At 60.4% G+C, this 23,752-nt stretch overlaps 1 protein-coding gene and 1 pseudogene across 8 annotated transcripts in view; both read right to left on the minus strand.

The window, feature by feature from the left end:
• Positions 1 to 349: 349 nt before the first annotated feature.
• CACNA1B (calcium voltage-gated channel subunit alpha1 B) overlaps positions 350 to 23,752 on the minus strand; it is a 147,633-nt gene continuing 124,230 nt past the window's right edge. For 5 of the 8 annotated variants that reach the window (XM_036239421.1, XM_016135455.2, XM_036239417.1 and 2 more), the window contains 11 exons: positions 21,203 to 21,330; positions 16,979 to 17,075; positions 14,416 to 14,524; positions 9,186 to 9,293; positions 8,568 to 8,680; positions 7,585 to 7,712; positions 5,675 to 5,810; positions 5,350 to 5,466; positions 4,161 to 4,368; positions 3,689 to 3,930; positions 351 to 3,431 (listed from right to left, as the gene is read on the minus strand). In XM_036239421.1, the coding sequence (XP_036095314.1) occupies positions 2,901 to 3,431; positions 3,689 to 3,930; positions 4,161 to 4,368; positions 5,350 to 5,466; positions 5,675 to 5,810; positions 7,585 to 7,712; positions 8,568 to 8,680; positions 9,186 to 9,293; positions 14,416 to 14,524; positions 16,979 to 17,075; positions 21,203 to 21,330 (1,917 nt within the window). In that variant the 3' untranslated portion in view covers positions 351 to 2,900. Of the gene's footprint in view, positions 3,432 to 3,688; positions 3,931 to 4,160; positions 4,369 to 5,349; positions 5,467 to 5,674; positions 5,811 to 7,584; positions 7,713 to 8,567; positions 8,681 to 9,185; positions 9,294 to 14,415; positions 14,525 to 16,978; positions 17,076 to 21,202; positions 21,331 to 23,752 lie in introns of all 8 variants that reach the window. The other 3 variants (XM_036239419.1, XM_036239416.1, XM_036239423.1) reach the window with 1 other exon arrangement.
• On the minus strand, positions 12,212 to 12,327 carry LOC118600819 (annotated as a pseudogene).

Raw genomic sequence — 23,752 nt, forward strand, 5'->3', positions numbered from 1 at the left:
CGCGCGGTTCTGCTGCTCTGCTCTCTCTCTCGCTGCTCCTGACCCTCACCCTGACCCTGGCCCTGACCTCAAACCCTCACACCTAGACCCTCGCCCCTCACCCTAAACTTAACCTCGAACTCTAACCCTACCCTAAGCCCAAGTCCTCTTAACTCTAGCTTTACCCTTCTAACCTTAATGCTGACCCTTAACCTCTAAGCCTTTACCCTATTTTAAATGCCAAACCCAGCTCTCCTCTAACCCCATCTCACTCTTACCTCTTATTTCTAAAAAGTAATTTATCCAAACACAGACACCCCAAACCTCATCACAGCCTGCTGACCCCAACCTTGACCCACGCTCCGTTCGACTGGAACCCCAGCGAGCCGCCCGCTGCGGGAGGCCCGGCGCCTCTGCCGCCCGGTCACGCCAGTTCCCAGTCTGGCCGCGTCGCTAACCAGTCGTGGGTGCCCTTTCCTCCTGCGCCCTCCTCGCTGGCACCCTTCCCATGTGCTCCCGGAGGTGTCCCAGGCCCCTGCAGGCTCCCCGTCCGCTTGCACACACCATCCAGCAGCTCGGTGGTATTTTCTTTCAGATTTTTTTTGCTAAGTTTTATTTTAATCCAAGGACTTTGCTTCATACAAAATGTCATTGTAGAAACAATAGCAGAATCCAAAGTTTAGCTGATAAATATTACTCAAGCAGCAAACTAGTCAATCACAGAGTTTTGTTTTTTTTTTAAAGTGAGTCCCAGTTGTGTTGGGTGGTTGGGACTTCTTTTTTGTTATTTTTTAACACTGTTCTTAAATATAAAGTTTTGCGACAAACCTTTGATTTATATCAAATATAATTAAAAATTAACAAATGAATACATTGTATCAAAAAGTACGAAGATATACATGGTCATGCACATACTTGCATATATGTATGTGTGTATATATTTTACATGCACACGTAACTTGTTCAAACTACAGTCACTGCTTGACTGGTTCCAGTGCAGACAACTGGTTGATGCATTTTGAATTTGGCAACTCACTATGAGATTTCAGGGGAAACGTGATGGGTGAGGAGAGACAGTGCAGACACGAAACCCAAGTCAGGAAAACGAGACAGAGTGCGTCTTTCCCCAAGCCCTACCATTTTTACCGATTCCAATGTTTAGAAGAACCGAGACAGACCAGCCGGGCTGTGTGGCTTTGGAAAGTGAGTTCACCCAACGAAGCCTGGGGGAGCAGCTGTGGTTCTGCACAGAATGGATACATTCAGAAAAGGGGGACCAGAGACAACACATCAGTATCAAAACACACATCCTCTGCTTCGCAACAGGTCACAGAGACCACATGCACAGTTGGAGATTCCAGTTTAATTGTATCATATTAGAGTTAAATACTCTTGTTATCTTAAAGTTTCACGGTGTTGTGCCTCCTTGTAAGGAAACTCTGTAAAACGGTTTGGTCACAATCATGCTGAAACCTAACAGGTGGCGGTCCTGTGTTTTATTTCTAGTAAACGTGTGTCTTTTGTTGCATAGCCCTGTGGGTTAATGGCATCCACGCACTGTGACACACAGACACGCACACACACATCACAGGCCCAGTTTCTTTCAGGGGAACCACGGGGTAAAGGCTGAGGACCCAGCAAAGGACCATCTGGCATTTCAGGACACGGAGGACGCCCCAGAATCCACAGTCTAAGTGCCCTTCTCCTGACGGCGTTCCCCTTCTGCATGTCCACGAGGCTGGACCGAGCCTTCTGCGCCTGCTGTCCCACGTCTCTGGCCAGTCAGACGGGGCTCACACACCCCCTCCTCGGCCACGGTCAGCAGTCATTTCCTCCAAGTCGCAGTCTCGCTTCAGCCTGGCCCCCCCTCTGGCCCAGGACCCACACGCCCAGTGTCGCCTTCCCCTCTCTCCTGCCTGATGTGAAAAAACACTTCTGCGACAGCAGAGTCTGCCCGGGAGGCTCGCACACGCCTCGCACACGCCTCGCGCTCTGCGCTCCCCGGGAAGCCAGCCCTGCCACTTGCAGGAGGGGAGCGGGAGCAGCTCGTTCGTCTGCACCCACACCATCCCGCCGGACGTGATCTGTGTTCTCTGCGGATGGCAGCTTTCCACTCGATTGAGGTTTGGGATTGTCCCCACCAACCCCTGCGGCTCACGCGGGCCGCAGGTCACCACCCCCAGGGGCCTGGGGGAGAGGGCTCGGCGGTCAGGCACTTGGTCGAGAGCAGCGGGAGCCCGGGCTGGACAGGCAAGCATCTTCTCGCACGTGTTACGAACCACGTCGTGGAACTTTTAGTTATGGTAACATTTCCTTCCCTGTTGATCTGGTTTTCTATTTTTTCGAGATCAAGAGTCTATAGAATTAACAAAAGAGTGAAGAGGGTGTGATTAAAAACCAAAATCAACAGCAAGAACCTGTTCCAGATTTGGTCCCTTTCAGAGTTGACAGTGTCTGGGGGAGAACAAGGCGTTCAAATGTATGAAGATCTTCTGCTGTTGACGACGTGAAGGGTGATGCTGGACGTGTGTTTCTGTGGGTGCCGATGAGGCCTGCACGGAGCCACAGGCTGGGGTCCCGAGGCTGCTGCTCTGTGTACCATACGCTTGGTTACGAGGCCTTGCTCCCTGGCTCCTCCGTGCCGCCCATCTGGATGAAGGGCGCTCCCCAGGACCACCCAAAGGTTCCGAGTTGCACCCCAGATGCTGGGGTCCATCCCACAGGATTGGGACTCAGGGTCCTGGGCAGTGTGGGGACCGCCGTATGAGACCCAGGGAGGGCACACAAGGGGACAGAGAGCCACGTTCCTCCAGCGTGAAAGAGGGCAGCAGGGGGCGTCCCCCAGCTGCCCCCCTCCCGGCCCTCCCAAGCGTCCCAGGATCCCAGCGTGATGATAAAACTCATCCGCTGGCCCCGGTGCCCTAGCACCAGTGGTCCCGGTCGGGGTGGTGGGCACTGAGACGTGCTCGGCTGCCGGGGCCCGGGCCCAGGGTGCAGTGGTACCCGTTGGGCACGCGGCGGGGGGGATGGGGCTGCGAAGTCAGGGAGGACACGTAGGAAGTCCGGGAGGAGCGGCCGGAGTTGGTGGCCACGGCCTCCTCGAAGGTGAGTGCGTCCTCGGGCTGGGTGCGGGCCGTGGTCTCACCGTCAAGACGCTGCCCCAGGTAAGGGTCAGAGCCAGTCCGAGAGCTGGGGGCCAGGGGCTGGCTGAGGGGGTCTCTCTGGAGCAAGGCGTTGTGTTCGGAAAGGCCTCGGCTCAGCCGGCCGGGGGAGAAGGCCGGGAGGCTGGTCTGAGCCCCCGCGAAGTGCACAGGCGAGGAGTGCGCCGTCTTGTAGGTGACGCTGGGCCGGGGCGTCAATGGGGTCTGGGGGAGCTGCCTCCGCCCGCCACGGCCAGGGGTGCTAGCACCGGATGCTGACAGCAAGGGGCTCCCGTTTGCCGAGCCGCCACCCTGGGAGGACACGGAGGGAGCACTGGAAGCCCAAGGCCAGGGCTGCACGGACAGGGCCAGCCAAGGGCAGCAGGAGGGGCAGGTGGACTGGAGGGCTGGCCCCTGAGCGGCCCAGGAGGGCGGTCAGGGGATGGCTAATGATGGGGAGGGAGGCCAGCGGCCAGCCCGCCAGAGGCGGGGAAGAGTGAGGAGCCCTGAGCAGCGCGCCAGGCGGAGGGGCGGGGCCGGGGCGGGGCGCCAGGCGCCCACCTACCTACCTGCCTCAGGGGTCCTGGCTCCTGCCCGGCCGTGGGCGAGGTGGGGTGGCTGCTGAGGGAGGGCCGGGGGTGCGGGGGCTCGCGGCCCCCGAAGCGGTCGCACGAGTAGAAGCGCTGCTTCTCGGAGGACGACGACGACGGCTGCCTGCGCTCCTGGGACCGGCCGCGCTCCTGCCTGCGCTCCCGCCGGCCGCCTGCGGGCCCCTCCGCCGGGGGCGGCCCCGGCCCCGCGCTGTGGGGGGCTGGACCGGGAGAGCGGAGGTCACGGCCGGCCAGGCGGGAGACGCTCCGCCCCGACCAGCAGAGCGCCCGGGGAAGGGCTGCTGGGTGGGTGGTCCTGCGCCGCGGACGCGGGGCCCGCTGCCCCCCGGTCGGGGCTGGTGGCGGGTCGCGAGGTGCAGGAGGGGAGAGGGTCCCCAAGGGCTCTGGGACCCCCAGTCGGGCCACTGCCACCAGAGGGGCCCTCACGCACCGCCATCCGTGTCCGCGGACAGGCTGGGCCCCTTCTCCAGGGACTTCTGCTTCCTGTCCCTGCGGCGGTGGCAGCGGTGGTGGTGGTGCGCGGCGGCCGGGCCGGCGGGGGCGCGGTCCGGGGCGGCGTTGCACAGCGGGGCCGCGCGGGGGCGCTGCGGCGCCAGCGTGGACACCGAGCGCTTCATGGGGCTGGCGCCGGGGGCCGGCTGCGGCGGGGAACACGGGGACACGCGGGCGCACGGCCTGAGCGGGCGTCCGGGGAGGCTCCGGGGACGACGGCGACGGCAGAACCAGTCCCTCGGAAGGAACCGCGCTCCCCACAAACGGCGGGCTGTGCTCCCGGGGCTTGGAGAGCGGCAAGGTCCCCGCGGGAGGCCCGCGGTCTGGGACTGCCAGGCCTTTCCCTGTCCCTGGAAAGCTCCACCCACCGAGACCCACCCTCTCTCCACCAGGGTGTGGCAGGGGCGCCTCTGCCTTGCGTCCTCCCTCCCAGGCCAGCGGTGCCCGGGTGGGCATCATGGGGCAGTGGGCAGAAAAAGGAGGGAGTGAGGGACTGGGAGGGGACAGCGGCCACCACCAGTGGGAGTGAGAGCGACGAGTTATGAGAACACAGTGCACACTCCACGCACAGAACCAGAAGCACAGAGAGGAAGCAGGGGCGGGCCCTGGAGGTCTGAGCCCTTTCCCAGCCCCCACCCCCCCTGCCTGGCAAGTGAGAGCTGCGTCCCCTGACACAGCCCCGGGTCAGCAGACCCCTCCCTGTGTCCTCACGCAAGAGGCTCGGCCCAGGAAGCACACAGAGCCGCGGCCCCGCCCGAGGCTTGCTGTGCGGTCACAGCCTGTCCCAGAGGAGCAGGGGTGAAGGGGACACCACCTCCCACGTCCAGAGGAAGACTGGGATAGGGCACCCGGGGAACACTGAGGGCAGAAGGGCGGGCTGCGCCATGAGGCAGCAGGTGCATGTTCTGGGGAGGCCTGGCCCAGAGACGAGAGGACTGGGCGGCTCTCAGGGTCCTGGCCACAAATCTGGAGACAAACCCCACATTCAGGGGTACCCAAGAGTAGACGGGCTGCAGCGCACTTGGGGAGGCTTCCCCCAACAAAGCTCACACCTGGGACACGGCCATCTCCCCGTCTCCTCAGCCCCCTGCCCTACCCTCCCACACCCCGACCCCCCAGACACCCACCTGTGTCTCTGCTGCCAGGCGGGGCATGGAGGCCGCACGGCCCTGGCTCTCCAGCCCGGGCTGGGGCTCCCCGTCAGGGCCCCTCAGGGCCATGCTCTGCGTCTGGACATCCGCAGCCTGGGGTACAGCAGCCGCCGTCGCACCAAACCCACCCCACTCTCACCTCTCCCCCACCCCGTCTCACCCCCATTCCCGCCTCCCCCCATCCCGTCTCACCCCCATTCCCGCCTCCCCCCTATCCCTTCACCCCTATGCCACCCCCCCTGCATCCCCTCACCCCCATCCCCCATCTCGCCACCCCACTCCCAGCCCTAGGAGCCCTCACTGGTTTTCCGGGCTGCACCACTGGGATCTCTGTCGAGTGGCCACGCTCTAGGGGCCTCCTTGACTCACAGAGCATGTCCTGGGTCCTTTGGGTGCCCCAGGAAACAGACTCCTTGATGCCACTCTCTTGGGTTTGTCTGCAGAGAAGGGAGGATTGCGCTGTTGGCTCAGGGGCCCGTATGCAGCAGAATGTTCACTCAAGATCTGGTCTGACTTGCTGGAGCCTCCGCCAGCCCCTGGTCTGGGCTAGAAGGGCCTCAGACAGGGGATGTCCCTCATGTGCAGGCACTTCCAGGAGGAGGCACGGCAAGGGACACAAACCCAATGCTAAGGCTCAGAGTGGGCCAGCAAACAGGGGACCGTGGCCATCCAGCCAAGGGACACCGGGGCCTACCACTTCTTGGTCTGGAGACATCTGGCAAGTCTGCAGCCTTCCACAGGACTCACGTGCGTAGTGGGAGGAGGGACCATTGTGGTAAGGAGACCACAGGTGTGCAGCACGCTCCATGCATAGTAGCTGAGGACACTGGTCCACCTGGCGCCCAGCCATGGAAACTGTTCTGCCTTCAGATCGAGATGCCTGTTGCCTCTGGGGGAGGCCCTCCCTGGCCACATGCACCCTACCCGCCCTTCCCCCCATCAGCATCTGTCTTTATATCAACCAAGTGGCACTAAAACTGCCTGGTATCTGCTTGAGTTACTGCTGGTTCTAGTGCCCAATGAAGCATTGCTGTATACTCTGTCACCCAGGTTGAGTGGCACCCATCACACTGAGGCCTAAGGTGGAGCCTGATGGCCTTGGCTGGCCACACTAAAGATCAGGCCAATCATCACTGGGGTTTCATCTTCATCTTCCCAGGGCTGCAAGCACCCCCTGCAAGGCGGCATTTGGAATCCTGGGAGGGGCCTCCCGGGGCTCTGGGAGCATTTGTGAAGGAGCATTCGTAGCTCCGGTCAGGTTTTCCGGGGGTTGTGTGCAGGTGGTACCTAGGCCTGGCCAGGAATATGTCTTAAAGGAGCTTGGAAGATTAGAACACCAGCAGACTGTTAACAGAAAGGCCTGAGGACTGAGATGGAGAAAAATAATTTCTTAACAATCTGTAGACAACAAAGCCTGGTGAGGAGGTTGAGTCCAAGACCCCTTGTCAGAAAGACAGAGACTCACGCAGTGGGAGGTGACAGCTGGAATCATGAATCATCTTAATTGATTGGCTTCAGTGCCAAGGCTACGGGAATTAATTTTTGAGTTCAGCTCAGAAACCACTGGCAGCAGAGCTGGACTAGCTTTTGGGTGTACCCAAAATGAACATCTGGTGGAGCTGGGCACAGGGCCGATCCCATGACTGAGATGGGACCTGGGGCCTCCCCCTGCAGGACTGCTTCTAGGGGAGCCGCCATGAGCAGCGAGGTGCAGAACTCGGTGTTCTGCTTCCCTCTCACCGTGAACCTGCATTGCCGAGTGCTCCCACGCCCCGCCCCGTACTCTCTCTGCCCTGCCCAGGGCCCACACGCCCCGCCCCCGCGTCCACGCCCCGCCCCTTACTCTGCCCCGCCCAGTGCCCGCATGCCCCGCCCCGTACTCACTCTGCCCCGCCCCGTACTCACTCTGCCCTGCCCAGTGCCCGCACGCCCCGCCCCCGCGTCCACGCCCCGCCCCTTACTCTGCCCCGCCCAGTGCCCGCACGCCCCACCCCGTACTCACTCTGCCCCGCCCCGTACTCATACTGCCCCGCCCAGTGCCCACACACCCCGCCCCCGGTGTCCACGCCCCGCCCCTTACTCACTCTGCCCCACCCAGTGCCCACACGCCCCGCCCCGTACTCACTCTGCCCCGCCCAGTGCCCGCACGCCCCGCCCCCGAGTCCCCGCCCCGCCCAGCCCCCCCCACGCCCCACCCCGCCGAGTACTCACACCGCCCCGCCATTGCTGAGAGAGGTCGAGCTCTTCTGCTGAAGGAAAACCCGGGCCCCTCGGAGCACAGCCGGCTGTGTCTGCTCCAGCGTGGCCTTCAGAGGGTGAAACAGGGACACGGGACCCATCTGCAGAAGGGACACAGGAGCCGGAAGAGCTGAGGCCGGGGTGGCCCCACAGACGCCCCGCAGGAGTGCCCCGGCGACCGGCGGCACAGGGCCCCTCCTGTGACGGGAGACCTGCCTGTTCCCGCCGCCGCCCACACGTAGGGGCGGGCAGGGACCTGCTCCCAACCGAGTCTGAAAGTCCTGTTACTTTGTGGAGCCTCAGTTTTCTCAGCTACAAAATTTGGGGACTGGATCCAATTACAAATGGCAAAAAGTTCACCTCCTCGTAGACTCGGACTGACTGGTGGAGGCTGCGGGAGCCGGGGTTGGGCGAAAACCTGAGATTTCAGGACCGGAGCCCCCTCCCGTACCCCGTGCGCGCTGCACACCAGGCAACTGCCTAGACAGAGCCCCACACGGCCACCGCCGGTCTGGCTGTGTGGGAAGGCGTCGCCTTCGAAGGGTGACAGGCCCCAAACCACCCCAGACAGGGTCGAGGGCGGCACGAACATGACCGCGGGCCGTCGGCGCAGCCTCTGTGGCCCCTGCTGAGGTCAGGGGCGAGCGGCTAACGCTTGCACCTGCCCAACGATCCCCTCCTACCGCCCGGCCACTCAGAAACGTGGCGTCACCCGGGGCTGTTCTCAGCCCTTCCCTCTCCCGGCTCGGAACACGAGCACCCCGCCTCGGGGGCTCCCCAGCACGACCGGGCGCGGGCTGACGGACCGCACCGAGGCGCGTGAGGTCTGAGCCTGGGGCCTGCAGGGCCCCGTCTTCTTCCTCCCGCACCAAACCTTCTTGGGAGCGGTGTGTGTTCCCAGGGCCGTCGGACAGCGGACGGCACGGGGACCCGTGTGGAAATCCCGGGGCCGGTACCTGGGTCAGGCCTCCCGGGGCTTGGTGAGTCTGGTCCCTGCTGCTTTTGCTCTGTTTGTAGAAGTCGAAGATCATCAGGGCGGCGTAGACTTTCCCCACCGTCACCTCGTCGGCTGCGGTGCAGAGCGGGTGGGGGAGAGCAGGAGGGTGAAGTTGGGGGAGAAGGGGGACAGAGAGGCCACGGGAAACATGAGGCGGACTGAGGTGTGTGTGTGTGGGGCGCCACAGGGGCTCCTGGACACGCTGGCCGGTGGCTCGGTTGCCGCCACCCACGGTCCCCCGAGAGCTGCGCTGGGCCCACTTCGCCGCCAGGGGGCCTCGGGCTCCGGACAGCTGCAGTCGGCTGTCTTGAAGCGCCTCGCAGTCCTTGCGTCAGTGACCGTGGGGTCCCCCTGAAGTGAGCTGCCCGCACGAGGGGCGCCGCAGCTTTGCCGCACAGCTCCTCCCGCACCTGCTGTGCACCCCCTCTCGCGGCCAGTTTCCTCGCTGGCAGAAGCAGTATAGTAGACACTTGAGGCGAGTTCACCTCTCCAAGGCGACCACAGTCACCCTCACCCAGGCCTCCCTGCTCCGCCTCTGGGTGGGACACAAAAGGAGAACTCGGTCACCCTCACTTACGTTTATGGGGTGGCACCAGCAAATCCAGAGTCTTCTGGGGAAGGTTGGCCCACACGGAGGAGATCTCCTTCCTCAGCTCTGCGTCGCACTGGTGCTGCGTGGTGCCGGCTGGGGCGGGGCGGGGGTGGGAACAGGGACACGTTAAGGGCAGGCCCACAGCCCCCTGGGGAACAGGCCGGCCTGCTGGGAGGGGGTGCAGGGGGAGACACCGCGAGGAGGCTGTCAGGAAAGAGACACGAGCCGAGCACTTGAGCATCGCACGTGTGCGTACACGCGCCTGTGTGGTGGGGGAGGGGTGGCCACGAGCATCGGGGAGGGACCTGGTAGTGCCCCAGGCGCGCGTCCCTCCATCTAAAAGCATTTATCAAGCGCCCGCCACATGTCGCGTGCCGTTCTAGGTGAGGGGACAAAAGCAGAAGCGGCCTCCCTCGAGGCACCGGCCGGCCGTCCACGGCGCGGGAGGAGGGACGCCAGGAGGGCCGCGACTGTGGCCCAGGGTCGGGAAAGGGAGGCCTCTCGAGAGGCGGTGGCATGTGTGTGTGAGACCTTGCAAGCACAAAGGGACCAGCCTGGCGTGTCACACTGAGCCAGGAAAGCAGTGCAGACGCTGAGATGGGAGGCGGCAGCAGGATAAAGTATGCTGATTTATCTTCTCTTCACATGAGGGTTATTAAGTTATAATTTACATACAATAAACCCGCCCTTTAAAATTACCCTGTGCTGAAGATTCCGGCAGAGGCGGACAGCCGTGTGCCCGCCGCCACGACCCAGATGCAGCACGCGGCACCACCGCCAAGGCCTCCGGGGCCGGCCCCGCGCCTGCCCCTGGCCCCTGGCAGTCACTGCTGTGCTTTCTCCAGAATGTCACACGAATGGCACCGCATATTGTGTTGGTTTTGGGGTCCAATTCCTTCATGCTGCACGAGACACCTGAGATTCGCCCGCATCCTGGGCTGGGTGAGTGGCCTGTCTGTTCCCTGCTGAGTCCTACCTCACTGTGTGGCCACACCAAGCTTGTGGACCTGCTCGCTGGGGGACACTCGCCTTGTGTACAGTGTGGGGTGTACAGTGTGGGGCCATAAACATTTGCATATCGGTTTTTGTGTGGATGTTTTCATTTCATCCCACTTTTTTGATTTCTTTAACGATTTTACTGATATTGACTATCTTCGCACGTTTACTGCCCTCCACATATCTTCTTTGGTGCCGTATCTATTCAAATCACGTGCCTGTTTTCATTCCGTTATTTTCTTACTGCTGAGTCATGAGAGACCTTTATGTAGTCTGGAAACCAACGTTCTATCAGACGTGTGTTTCACAGGTATTTTCTCAGAGTCTTTGATCTGTCTTTTCATGTTCTTAAGTATCTTTTAAAGTTTTTAATTTTGATAATGTGCAATCTGTCAATTTTTCTTTTATGCTCATGCTGTTTGTGTATGAAAAAAAAATCTTTGCCTAACACAAAATCACCAAGATTTTTCTCCAAAAATTTTATAATTTTACACTTATGTCTGTGATCCACTTAAAGTTAACTTTTGTAGAAGGTGAAAGGTATGTGCTACAGAGTGAATCGTATCCCAAACATTGGTTGAAGCCTCAACCTCCAGTGTGACTGTTTGGAGATGGGGCCCACAGGAGGTGATCGGGGTGAAGCGAAGTCCTCGGCATGGGCTCTGACCCACAGGCTCAGTATCTTTACACGGGAGTGTGCTCACTCCCCACACACACTCCGGGAAGGCCACGGGGGGCGGTGCCGTGGGAAGGTGGCCGTGTGCAAGCCCAGAAAGCAGGCCCCAGAAGGAACCCTACCTTCCTGGAGTCTTGGTCTTGGATGTCCACCCTCCAGACTGTGAGGAATACATGTCTGGGTTCGAGCCCCTCGGTCACGGCTCTTTGCCGCAGTGTCCTGGGCAGATAGACCATGGGAGCGAACACAAGGGTGTGAAGTTCTGGCACCACCTGTTGAAGAGATGGCCTCTCCTCCACTGACTGCCTCTGTGACATCACTGGAGACCAGCTGGCTAAGTAAGTGTGAGTCCCCTTCTGAAGTCTCTATTGTGATTATGTCTCCAGCCTGTCACCAATGCCACATGCCTTGATCCATGGAGCTTTACAGAAAGTCTTTAATTCAGGTAGGGTCGGTTGTCCAACTCGGTTCTTTCTTCAAAATTGTTTGTTACTCAAGTTCCTTTGCTTTTCTATGTACATTTTAGAATTTAGAACAGCTTACTAGAATTCTGACTCTGATTCTGTTGATCAACATGTGACAAATTGACATCATAACGACGAGTCTCCTCATGCATGAACATGATACACTGCTTGATTTATTTAGGTCTTTTCTGATTCCTTTAGTCATTGTTTTACAATCTGTTGCATACTAACATCACACACATATTTAGTGTTTCCGGCAATACAGAAGTAGTTCATGTTTTCAGTGTGACTTTTATGGAACTTTTCCCCATTTCAGCTGTTACTTGCTAATATGTAGAAACACATTCACTTTTTTGTATACTGACCTTGTATCCTGAAACCTTGATATACTTATGTATTAGTTCTAGAAACTCTTTCATGGCTTAAAACAGCAGGAATTTATTACCTCAATTCTGGAGGCCAGAAGCTCGAAATCAAGGTGTCGGTAGGGCTGTGCTCCCTCCAGCAAGGGGTGACGACGTCCCCTTCCTTGCTACTTGTTAGTTCCTGGGGGTTCCTATGAATCCTTGGCTTGTGGATGCCTCCATTTTTTAATTTTTTATTAGACTTTCTGTGATTTTCTGCAGATAATAGTCAACTGTGAATAGAGGCAGTTTTACTTCTTTCCAACTGGTTCTCCTATTTTTCTTGACTTATCACAATGGCAAGGCCTCAAGTATGATGTCGAATGAGAAAGGTGACAGCGGACGACTTTGTCTTGTTCTTGATCTTAAGGTCTTATAGGGTTTTCGTAGCTATCCTTTATCAGACCGAAGAAGTTTCCTTTAGCTTCTAGCTTATGTAGATAATTTATTTTTATTTACTTATTACTTTTATGCCTGCAGCACCTGGTCTTCCTAGGTGGTCTCCCATCCAAGTACTAACCAGGCCCGACTCTGCTTAGCTTTTGAGATCAGACATCAGGCTTGTTCAGGGTGGCGTGGCCATAGACCATGGACTGTGGCTCCACTGGGCCGTGAACCCAGGACCTTCTGCATGTAAAGCAGATGTGTTAACCACTACACTATGGAACCACCTTCGTATGTAGATAATTTTTAAAAACATGTATGGATATTGAATTTTGTCAAATGCTTTTTTTGCATATATTGAGATGATGATATAGTTTTCCTTTTTAGGTATGCTAAACTGTACTGATTGACTTTTAAACTTGAACCAACCTCACATTCCTGAGATAAACCCTACTTTTGTCATCATTTATTATTTTATACAACATACGTGGCTAGACTCACGTTTGCTAGAATTGTGCTGAAGATACATGTGTCCGTATTCATGAACGCTGCTGGTCTGTAATTGTCTTGTACTATGTTTGTCTCATTCTGGTACCACAGTAATAATGCTGGCCTCGTCTATCTCAGAAATACCCTCTCCTTCCATTTTCTGGAAGCGTCTATAGGGAATGGCACCATTTCCTCTAAGAGTGCTTCGCTGACTTTACTGATGGGACCCGCTGGGCAGGGGTTCTCCTTGCTGGGGGGTTCTGAACTATAAACTTAATTTCTTTAATGGATTTAGTACCACTCAGGATAGCTATTTTTTCCAGGTTACCTATTCCTGAATGCGCCTAGTACTTTGTGTCAAGGAATTTTTCCATTTCATTTAAATTATTGAAGTTTTTGACACAAAGTTGTTCATTAACTGTCTTTGTTACCTGTTTAATGTTGGCAGGATCTGTGTTGATGTTTACGCTTTCATTGCTAATGCTGGTTGTCTTTAATCTTTTTGTCTTGATCAGTCTGGCTAGAGATTTAGTAATTTCACTGGTGACTGTGAACGTGGTCGTTCTGGCCGCTGTGCTGAAGGGAGTCTGTGAGGGCGAAGGGGCTCCTGCGGCCACCCCGGCAGGAGCCGGCAGAGAGGCCTGGCCGGGGCGGCGGCGGGACAGTGGAGGGAAGCGTCCGCGCTCCGGCGGTGTGGCGACGGAGGCGTCAGAAGTGGTGGTAAGAGATGTGGCTCAGAAACAGGGTGAGAGGAGAAAGGAGATAAAAACGACTCCAGGGGTTTTGTCTAGAGCCCCTGGAAGAACAGCCCCCCTGATGGGGCGGGAGGGCTAAGGGGGCTCTCTGAAGCTCCGGTTTGGGCAAGAGAACTTTGGACAGCGTTGGGCATAAGCCTCCTGTGGGCACACAGGCCCAGAGGCCTGGGCTAGAACCACGAAACTGTCATTCGTGATATTTAACCCCATGGGAGCAGGGCAGGTGGCAAAGATGGTGCTCAGAGCCTGGGACAGATGAGAAACCAGAGGAAGAGAAATGAAAGGGCTTCAGAGAGAAGGCAACTGGAACCGACAAGGGCTGCGGATCCATCCATAAGACCAGGGCTGCGAACGGGGACCCCTGGGGGCTCGGGCAGAGCATGCCAGCCAAGTGCTGCGCAGCGGCCCCGAGTGACAGCTCACACCCGGCTGACCAGGAGCTCGGTGCCACGAAGGAAGTCAGAGCAGGGGCAGAGAATGCTCTAGAGATGGGAGAGATGCCAGCACATTTACGCTCCAGCAGAGGGAGCAGGGCAGGTGGGGAAGAGCCCGGCGTGCAGGGCAGGCTGGCTCGCCGTGCCTCACAGAGCTGGCCTAGCCCAAGGACCCTAGCTTTCTCTCTGAAGGGAGGCTCTCCTCACATGAGTGTGGCAGTGGGGAGGACATGCTGCAAGATCGTTCTCTCCCTGGTCTGGCACTGGCTCCGAGGCCCTGTCGGCAGGCCCAGGGAGGGTCAGGAGGAGGGGACGAGGCCGGCGGATGCTTCGCCCAAGGTGGTGCGGCCCGTGTGAGGTTGTGCCAGCTGCGTCCCAACTCCAACACGCAACGGCTCCGGCTCCCCCGGACAAGCCGTTCACCTTCACGACACTCCGCTCCGTCAGGTGACGGGGGAGCATGCAGTGCTGACATACAGAACGGCCATCAGGGACAAGGTCGGCGTCCAGCACAGGCACATGGACAGCCGACTCAGGCCCCTCCACGCAGGCCTCGCCTGGGGGTGGCTCCCAGTGTAGGCCGGCACCCTCCCACCGAGGCCACCAAGCTCACCTGGAGCCAGCTTGATCTCTAGCGCGGTCCGGATGAGGGCCATCAGTGTGGACGTGAAGTGGACGGTCATGTCCTCGCTGGAGATGGGCATGTTCATGCGGACCAGGCGCTGGGGACAAGGGGCAGGTCAGAGCCACGCCCACCTGGTCCCCCGCCACCCAGCCACGCAATGCTCAAGGCCCTGGGGGGCTGGGCTGGGCTTCCTGCAGGGGACCCCTGTGAGTGCCGGGGACAAAACCGGGTGGGCAGAGGGAGTTTTGCCAGCATTCGCCCGTCCGCCCCCACCTCGCGCGGGCTGAGGATTCTTTCTGGCTGCAGAAAAGCGATGTCCAGGCAAAGATGGTGCCCCTGGGCGGCCAGGCGCCCGACCCTCTGAGAGGTCGGGCAGCTCCGCAGCCAGAGGACCCCTGCCCATGGCCCGTAGCTGGAGCGAGGGCACAGCCTTGGCTGAGAAGGGAGAGGTCTGGGCCTGAGGTGCCTGGGGCAGCCCGGACAGGAGGGTAGCCCCTGTCCCCACAGCTCTGCCCAGACTCAGCTCCTCCACCGGCAGCTCAGTGCCTCTCACCATCCAGCCAGGGCCCAGGAAGAAGCCCTTGCATCCCGCAGGAGGCCGAGGGCCCCTCAGACACCAGCTCCCGCTGGACAGACCCGGGAGAGGTGGGGCCGCACAGGGCCTGAGCTCGGCCAGCAGCATGGGGCTGTTGGGGAGGGCTTTGGGCCGGCCGGGGTAGTGTCTGCAGCTTTGCTCCTGTGTCCCGCCCAGTGAAAGGTCCCCTCTCCTCTTTTCTGTCCCCAAGGACGGAACAGCTGTGTCTGTACAGGCTCCTCTGGGCACAGGCAGCAGCTGCCTGGAGCTGGAGGCGCCACAGACTCACCCGTTGCAGGGGGTGGTGTCTCGGGTGTCTGGCGCGTCCTGAGCGCAGAGGGGCGCCAAGATCCACCTGTCCTTTCCCCACAGCCTCTCATCCCCTTCCACAGAACAGGAGCTAGAGATGGGGCACGGGCCCCGCCCTGGGGCTGCCTATCCTCTGCCAGCCTGCGGTCTGTCATGGGACAGTCCCTCGTCCCTTGTCAGGGGAGGTACTCTGCCTCTAGCCCTACCCCCAGCATTCTGTCCCCAAATTTAATCCTCAGCCTTTTGGAGGAGGGTGACTAGAAACAAGAACCCAGACTGTCCCCCGAATGCTGGCAAAGCCCCGCCGAGCTCATCCAGTCGTGGGCCCAGGACCTTACGCGCCACCTGTGTGATGTGCACCAGGAAGAACAGCAACCGGCACTGATGGCGGTGTGTGTGGGGGGACAGGGGGCCCCTCTTCGGGGGCGCTGGGGAGTCAGGGACCCGTGAAGGAGCAGCAAAGCAGGTGACTTCCAAGAGAGGGAGCTCTGTCCGGGGCACTGTCACCCAGAGGGCTTGGCATCTCAGGGGCCGGGCCAGGACAGACGGACAGGAGTCGGCCTGGGCCTGGGCCCTCTCGGCCACAGCACTCTGTGTGTCTCCCGGACCCTGCAGGCTCGCCGAGCCGCTGCCACCTGCCCTGAGGCCGCCTCGGCCTCTCTGTGCCCACCCAGAGCCTCGGAGCTGGTCAGCACGGCCGGGGAGAGGCTTCCCAGGGTGCTCCGTCTGGGCCTGCTGCCCACCCTGGCTGGGTGTCAGTGCAGACAGAGCTCTCCTCCTTGGGGACAAGGATAGGGCCTTGCATGCAGGGCCTCCAGGCAGACACGACACTCATGCCAGGCAGGGGAGGGCTGAGGAGGACACCGGAGACATCTGCGTGTGGCTCCCAAGGCTATGCCGAGCCAGCTGACAGACACGGGTCCCAGCGACCAGAGCACAGAGACAGACAGCGTGGACAGGACAGAGAGACGGAGGCTCTGGTGGGAGCCTCTCCGGGAGGGAGGGGCGGCAGGGCGGCTCCAGACACAGCGGGCCAGTGCAGGGCTGGAGCTGGCGGTCTTGGCTGAGGCCACGGGGGCTGTGGGCGGAGGGGGGGCTCTCGGTGGGTGGGTGCTGGAGAATACAAAGGGGTGACCGCGGGTGCAGGGGCAGGGAGAACGGGCTGAGGGCTGGGGTGTGACTGTTCGTCCAGAGGGCGCCTGGGGGTGCCCTCAGATGGCCCTTCATGTGACTCCCCTCCTGCATTCTCCATGCCACAGGGCGTCCTCCCCACTGGGCCCTGCGAGGCCCTGGAGGTGGCTGGTCCTTCCTGGGGCTGGGGGCGGTTCTCAGCTGCTCCCAGGCCCTGTTCCCCCAGGGTCAGCCCTGAGAGCTAAGGACAAAGGGGTGCAGGGTGGCACTGAGCCCAGAACAAAAACGGTCTGTCGGGGACGCTGGTCTGCCTAGTCTCTAGGGAGGGCAGGGGACGAGAACCGTCCTGCTGAGCCCCTCGGAGGCTCAGGGGCAGCCTGGGGACACGAGGGGCCCTGTCACAGTGTCTGGGCCCTCTGGCTGGCAAGAAAGCAGAGACGGCTAGGGCAGAGAAGAGAGAGAAACAGTGAGACAGCAGCGCGGCAGACAGACGGACGGACAGGCCCAGCGCACGGCCGTGGGCAGGGCGGGGGTTACCTTGTAGGCAACTCGAGCCGGGCACTTCTTCCCCAGCCCCAGGGGCGGGGACATGTGCTTCAGCATCTCAAACATGTCACTGTAACTGATGCGCCCGCTGGAGGCCGGGCCGGGGGCCGTGGCAGAGAGGGGTCCACGGAGGGGAGTGCGGGGGCGGAGGAGAAGCAGACAAGAGAAAGGGCCCCGTTAATCGCCTTGGAGTCGATGCCCGGAGTCCCGCAGTGGACGAGGGGTCTCTGCTCCACACGGGTCCCTCTGTGCCCCCGCCTGAGCACAGGGCGCGGCGGGTGACGCCGGGCTGCTGGCCGTGGAGGGGGAGGGGCTGCGTCGGGTGGCCTGGAGCTGCCAGCGTCTGACTTTACACTGCAGGAACCGCAGACAACGCCGGATGAGAAGCCGCCGCTTCGCGGGGCCGGGGCGGCCGGCCTGAGGGGACAGCGCGTTCCCCAAACTCTCGGTGTGCGTCTGAGTTAGCCCAGGGGCCACTCTGGCCCCTCCTGACAGTGCGACAGGGCGGGGCTGGGACCGACGCACGGGCTCGAGCTCCAGATTCAGGGATGTGTCTGGGGCTGATGACTACATCTTCCCAGGGCAGACAGGCCACCAGGCCTGAAGCCTCACTTCTGCCCGTGGGACACCTGCTATGGGACCGGCCTGGGGTTCCAGACACAGTCAGGTCCGACAGGAGGGGGAGCGGGAGGCTCCTCTGGACCAGAGGCCTGGGGCCGTTCCTGGTCTGCCTGTGCCCACATCCCCCCCTCTTGGCCCTCGGCCTCCAGTCTCGCGGGCCATCCGCCCACCCTCAAGAGCGGGGAGCAGAGCCGGCCCCGCCCAGCAGCCGGCTGTGCAGCTCACAGCCCAGCCAGACGTTTTGTGTGCTCTGCGTCACAGGCTGTCTGTCCCCAGCCAGGTGGAGGGGTCAAGGGATCACGGGGTGGGGGGGGCAGAGTCTGGGGGGCAGGGTGGGAGGGGAGGGGTGCCAGTCATGCCCACACCAGGCAGGGTGGGTGCCGTGGCCACACGTCGGGCGGGAAGAGCATGGACGAGGCTCCGAAGGGGCACACCTTGTAGGCCACCCTACGAGGGCAGTTCCTCCCTAAGCCAGCGGGCGGCGCAATACCGCGCAGCAACCTGTGCACGTCCTTATAGTGAACCCGGCGACTGGAAAGGAAGCATCACAGGTTACAGAGGGTGCAGGGCCCGCCCGGCCCGCCACCCACCCTGCGGGGAGGCGAGCGGGTGGAGCGGGGGTGCTGGGCTCAGGCTGCCCCATCGACCCTCAGAGGCCAGCGGAGTGAACGTGTGGCCTGACACTGTCACTCTGACTCAAGACCTGTCCCCTTGTCTGTAGAACAACGTCAAGCTCCTCGTTGAGCCCGAATCCCAGGCCTTTCTCAACCAGCCCGGCCGTCAGCCCCTCCACAACGCGGCCCCCTCGCCGGCCTCCACCGTCACCCCACCCTTCTCTGGAGCCCAGTCCGCCTTGCCCTCCCTCGGCCCAGCATCACCTCTGCTGACTCACCAGCCAGACAGGCCCCTCCACAGACACCCTGCCTTGCCCTAAGGACCCCACTCCCAATGACACGCAGATGCTTGGGACACAGACTGGACAGACGGATAGACGTAGAGACAGGCAGACACTGTTCACAGTGGGTGTGAATGTGATTCCCCTTCAAGCCTACACTGCAGCACACATTGTTGAGGCAACAAGGGGGCCAGCCCCAGAAGCAGTAGTCAGGTGCATGCCACGCACACATGCACACATGTATACACACCGGCATGCACACACAGCCCTGTGTATACACAGTACACACACGCACCAGCATGAACAAAACCTCATGCACAGCGCACACACGCACCAGCATGAACAAAGCCCTGTGCACAGCGCACACACACACCAGCATGAACAAAGCCTCATGCACAGTGCACACACACACCAGCATGAACAAAGCCCTGTGCACAGCGCGCACACGCATCAGCATGAACAAAGCCCTGTACACATGTAGCGCACACACACCAGCATGAACAAAGCCCTGTGCACAGCGCACACACGCACCAGCATGAACAAAGCCCTGTGCACAGCGCACACACACACCAGCATGAACAAAGCCTCATGCACAGTGCACACACACACCAGCATGAACAAAGCCCTGTGCACAGCGCGCACACGCATCAGCATGAACAAAGCCCTGTACACATGTAGCGCGCACACACCAGCATGAACAAAGCCCTGTGCACAGCGCACACACACACCAACATGAACAAAGCCCTGTACACATGTAGCGCACACACACCAGCATGAACAAAGCCCTGTGTACACTCAGCACATGCATGCACATGTGAATATGCATGTGCCACATTCATAAAGCCACACGTGAGCACGCAAATATGAAACATGAAAAATCACACAAAGTTCTGTCCTTTCAAAGTCTCCCACGAACGAGGAGACAGCAGAGTGATCATGTGGGAAATGAGATGACCAGGGCCTTGCACGGGTCCTGCCCAGGACGCGGCTCAAGGCCCACTCTGCTCAGCTGTCGGGAAGGGCTCTGTCATCAGCCCCGGCTGCTCGCTCGTGGGTGTCTGTGGGTCCCGCCTGTGCCGCCTCTGGGGCGTGGCTTACATCTCATCTGCTCCTGCCTGAGCATTTCTTCACTGCAGCCGACTGCCCTGGCCTGCCAGGGGCCCCAGCTTAGATTCTGGGTGTGGGCAACAGTCTGAGCCCTCCCCACACACTCGCAAAGCCGGTCTGGCCTACGTCCACTGCCGTATGTCCCAACTCTGTCCCACCCGGGGCCGACCTGGGAAGTCCTGGGTGTACGGTGCACGCAGGTCCGCCCCGGCCTCCTTGGCCATTATCCCGAGCCCCGCCCTGAACCATCAGCTTCGACCCCGCCTCGCGGGGGTGTCTGCAGCTCCCCGCCAGAGAAGGCCCCGGCCTGGCCTGGTCAGTCTGCCTCCGGCCCTGCTGGGCAGGGAAGCGTGAGGCCCGAGCCTGTGGACTCCAGCATGTGCTCTAGGCGCTGGGTGTGGAAAGTGGCAGGTCTCCCGAGGCCACGGGGATGGGCGCGCACACGCAACACGCACACGGCATGCCTGTCCTGTCCCCTGCGGCGCAGGACACCCAGAGACGCCAGGGCCTGGAGTGCCCGGGACCCCTGGTGCGGCCAGCGGCTCCGGGACTCGCCCGGCTGGGCAGGGCCTCCGGGGGCCTCTGCATCCTCGACGGGCTGGGCTGGCCCACCCAAGAGCTCCCTCGTGCCGAGCGCTGGGGAGCGAGGCGCCTTCCCACTCACTGACGCCTCTGCGCGCCCACCGTGAGCCTGGCGCTGAGCAGGCCTGTGCCACACGAGCAGCCGGGACCCTCGGCCCCGTGTCCCCCGCTCCGCCTTGCACCATCGTGACTACCCAAGTCACTGCTTGAGAGAGGTGAACGAGTGAGTGCTGAGGGAACGGCCAGACGGGCAGAGGGCGCCCAGGCCGCTGTGCTTGCCGGGGAGGGGCACAGCTGCGTGCGGGCACTCAGCCCGCAAACGTCCGGCAACCCCGGGCTCCGGGCCACGCCCTGCCCGAGACGGCTGCTCTGCCACTCACACAACAAAGAAGCCTCTCGCCATGCCCGAAGGCTCGCACACATGCCAGACCCTTCCTGGTTGCTTGTTTCATTGCAGTAAAACGGCGCCAAGCACCCACCACTTGCGGCCTGAGCTGGGGATGGGGGTGCATGTAGGCCCTTTCCTGAGGGAGGCGGCAGACAGCCCTGAGCCCATGGGGACGACGTCTGTGGCCCTGAAAGGCCCCTAAGCACCACAAAGGTGGTGAGGCCTAAAGGGTGGTCCCTCTGCTGTGTCCCCAACCTGCCACCAAGCCCTCCACAACCCCTTACGTGTGAGAAGACAGTAAACAGCTGCTCAGCAAGAACCAGGGTCTCACAAACTCCCTGAAAACCTCCCATGACCCCGGGAAACATCCTGAGGGCTGGACTGAGGGGCTTGGAGGACTCCTCAGCCCGAGGAGCTGGAGAGGAGCTTGTGGAGAATGAAATGGAGCAAGCCGCCCAGGAGGGAGGCCCCCCACATCCTGTGTGGAGAGGGTGCAGCCCTGGGCCCCTGCCAAAACCCAGGGGATGCGACGCGCACCTGCCCCCTGCCCCCTCCACCCGGCCCGGCCACGACGTCCGCGGGTCCGGCCCACCCGGGACTGATGGCAGGCCAGCACACTCACCACGCGGCCGGGTCGTACTCGGCCCACACTCGGATGAACTCGTCCAGGTGGTGTGGCCCCAGGATGGACGAGTCCCGTGTGAGGTACTCGAAGTTGTCCATGATCACGGCCACGAAGAGGTTCAGCATCTGCAGAACAGGAAGGAGGGCTGACAGCGGAGCCGCAGACAGCCTGCGCCGCCCGCCTCCCCCTCCAGCCAAAGTCTGCACGACACGGTCAGGGCGGCAGAGGCCACAGACCCAGCCAGGGCCTGCCCGGCCGCCTCTGCCTGTCCCCGGCAGTGGCCACTGCAGGCCTGGGCCCTACCCTGGAGTGCAGTCCTCAGAGGCCCCTGCCATCTTGCACCTGCTCCGCCCCGCGGTCCGGGTTCGGCCCCTCCCACTCTGTGACCCCAGCCTCCTGCCCTCAGCGGCGGTGACTCTGGAGGATGAAGAGCTTGCCGACAGGAGGCCAACGGCCGCGCTCTTCCTCTCCGTAACCGACTCCGGCTTCGCACGCACAGTCAGCCGTGTGAGGTGCACGGCTCAGCGGCACTGACAGCGCCCGGGGCGCTGCGCGACACCACACTCTGCCCAACGTCTCTTCGCGACCCCAGGAGAATGCCTGGTGCCCTTGCCCCTCCTTCCGTTCCCACCAACCTGCTCCCTGTCCCCAGACCTGTCTACTCCGCACACGTCGCGACAGGGAGCCACGCGGCACGTGGCCTCCTGCGCCTGGCCTTTCGCCGAGCATGTCGTCGAGGGTCACCCGTGCTGCAGAGCGCGGCGGCTCCCCTCCCTGTCCTGGCTGCGTGATGCTCTGGCCCAGGCCGACCCACAACGGGGGGGCCTTCGGGTGGTTCCTGCCTCCTGGCCACTGTGGCCAAAGCCTCCACACAACATTCCCGTGCAAGCTTCTGTGTGGACCCCTCTCTGCCTTTCTCTGGAGTGGAACTGCTGGGTCATACAGTAATTCCGTGCTTAATTTTTTGGAGACCTTCTCAGCTGTTTCTCACAAAAGCTGCTGTGTTTTCCATCCCCGCCGGAATTGTAAAAGAGCTGCTATTTCTCCATGTCCCGGCCAACACTCACTGTTTTCTGTTCTTGACAGGAACGCGTCACAGTCATCCTAGTGGGTGTGCGGCAGCAGCTCGCGGAGGCTCCGATCTGCACTTCCTGAAGACCACAGACGCCGCCGATCGTCATGGACCTGCTGGCCGTTTGTGCATCTTCCTTCAAAAACGTCTATTCTGAGTCTTTTTGTCGCTGAGCTTTAAGGGTCCCTTGTGTGTTCTCGACACTGAGGAGCGCACGACCTGTGAACAGCTTCTCCCAGCCCGTACACAGCATCGCTCATCGCCAGTAGGGGCCTCGCTTTAATTTCGGGTAGATCAGTTTATCTCTCTTTTGCTGCTTGTAATTTTGGTGTCAAACCTAAGAATCTTTGCCAAGTCTGAGGTCTTGAAGATTTCCCATCTAGAGGTTCTTCTAACAGCCCCACAGTTTGAGCCTTTGCACTGAGGTCTTCAGTTGACTCTGAGTTAATTTCGTTCTGCAGTGAGGCAGGGGTCACGTGGACGCCAGTTGTCTGTCTTCCGTTGCTGCAGTAACGATTCTTCCCACGTCGACTGGTCTCTGCACCCTCGTCGTGCGCCTCTGGCTTTCGGCCTCTCTCCGCTGTCCCCCTCGTGTCCATCCTCACGCCAGCATCACGCCGCCCCACCCTGCGGCCCTGAGGTGCACACTGAGAAATAACTCGGTCAGGAACGCACGGCGCGTGCTGAGGTGACCTGACACGCAGGCGCACTGTGAAAGTGTCCCCGCCGGCGAGTTACCGAGCACATCCGTCTCCTCACATCTCACCTTTCCTTCTGCGGAACACTTAACGCCCTAAATTCAGCAAACGCCAAGTACATGCCAGTGTCGCCGAACAGCCACCACCCTCGGGCGCCCTTCACCTCAAGCGGAAAGTGGGCCCCTCGGCTGCTCTCATGTCCGCGCCCGGCTCCACGGACTTCTTTTCTGCTCCCACTCTGAGTCCGACCTCTTTTTAGATTCCACATGTAAGTGATGCTATTGGAAATGGCATTATTTTCATTTCCTTTTCAGATTGTTCACTGTTGGTGTATAGGAACATGACAGATATTCGTGTGTTGATTTCGTACCTTGAAACTTTACTGATCTCATTTATTAGCTGTAGTGGGGTTTTTGTTTTATTCTTTTTTTTGGGGGGGGGTGTTCTTCAGCATTTTCTATATATGGAACAATGCCATCTGCAAACGGACATAGTTTTACTCCTTCCTTTCTAATTTGGGTACCTTTTGTTCCTTTTCTGGCCTAGTTGCTCTAGTAAAACTTCTATCATGACGTCAAGCAGAAGTGACGAAAGCGGGCACCCCTGTCTTATCCTCGTCTTTGGGGAGATTTTAGTCTCTGCGAAGCAGGGTGCCAGCTGTGGAGTTTTCGTGGAAGCATTTCACCACGCTAAGGAACTCCCCTCCTATTCCTAGCTTGTCAGGCGCGTTTATCATGAAAGCGGGACGCTCCTTCTGGACCTGTCGAGATGCTCGCA

The sequence above is a fragment of the Rousettus aegyptiacus genome, unplaced genomic scaffold (genome assembly GCF_014176215.1).
Source record: "Rousettus aegyptiacus isolate mRouAeg1 unplaced genomic scaffold, mRouAeg1.p scaffold_m13_p_3, whole genome shotgun sequence".
In the NCBI taxonomy this organism is placed as follows: Eukaryota; Metazoa; Chordata; class Mammalia; order Chiroptera; family Pteropodidae; genus Rousettus; species Rousettus aegyptiacus.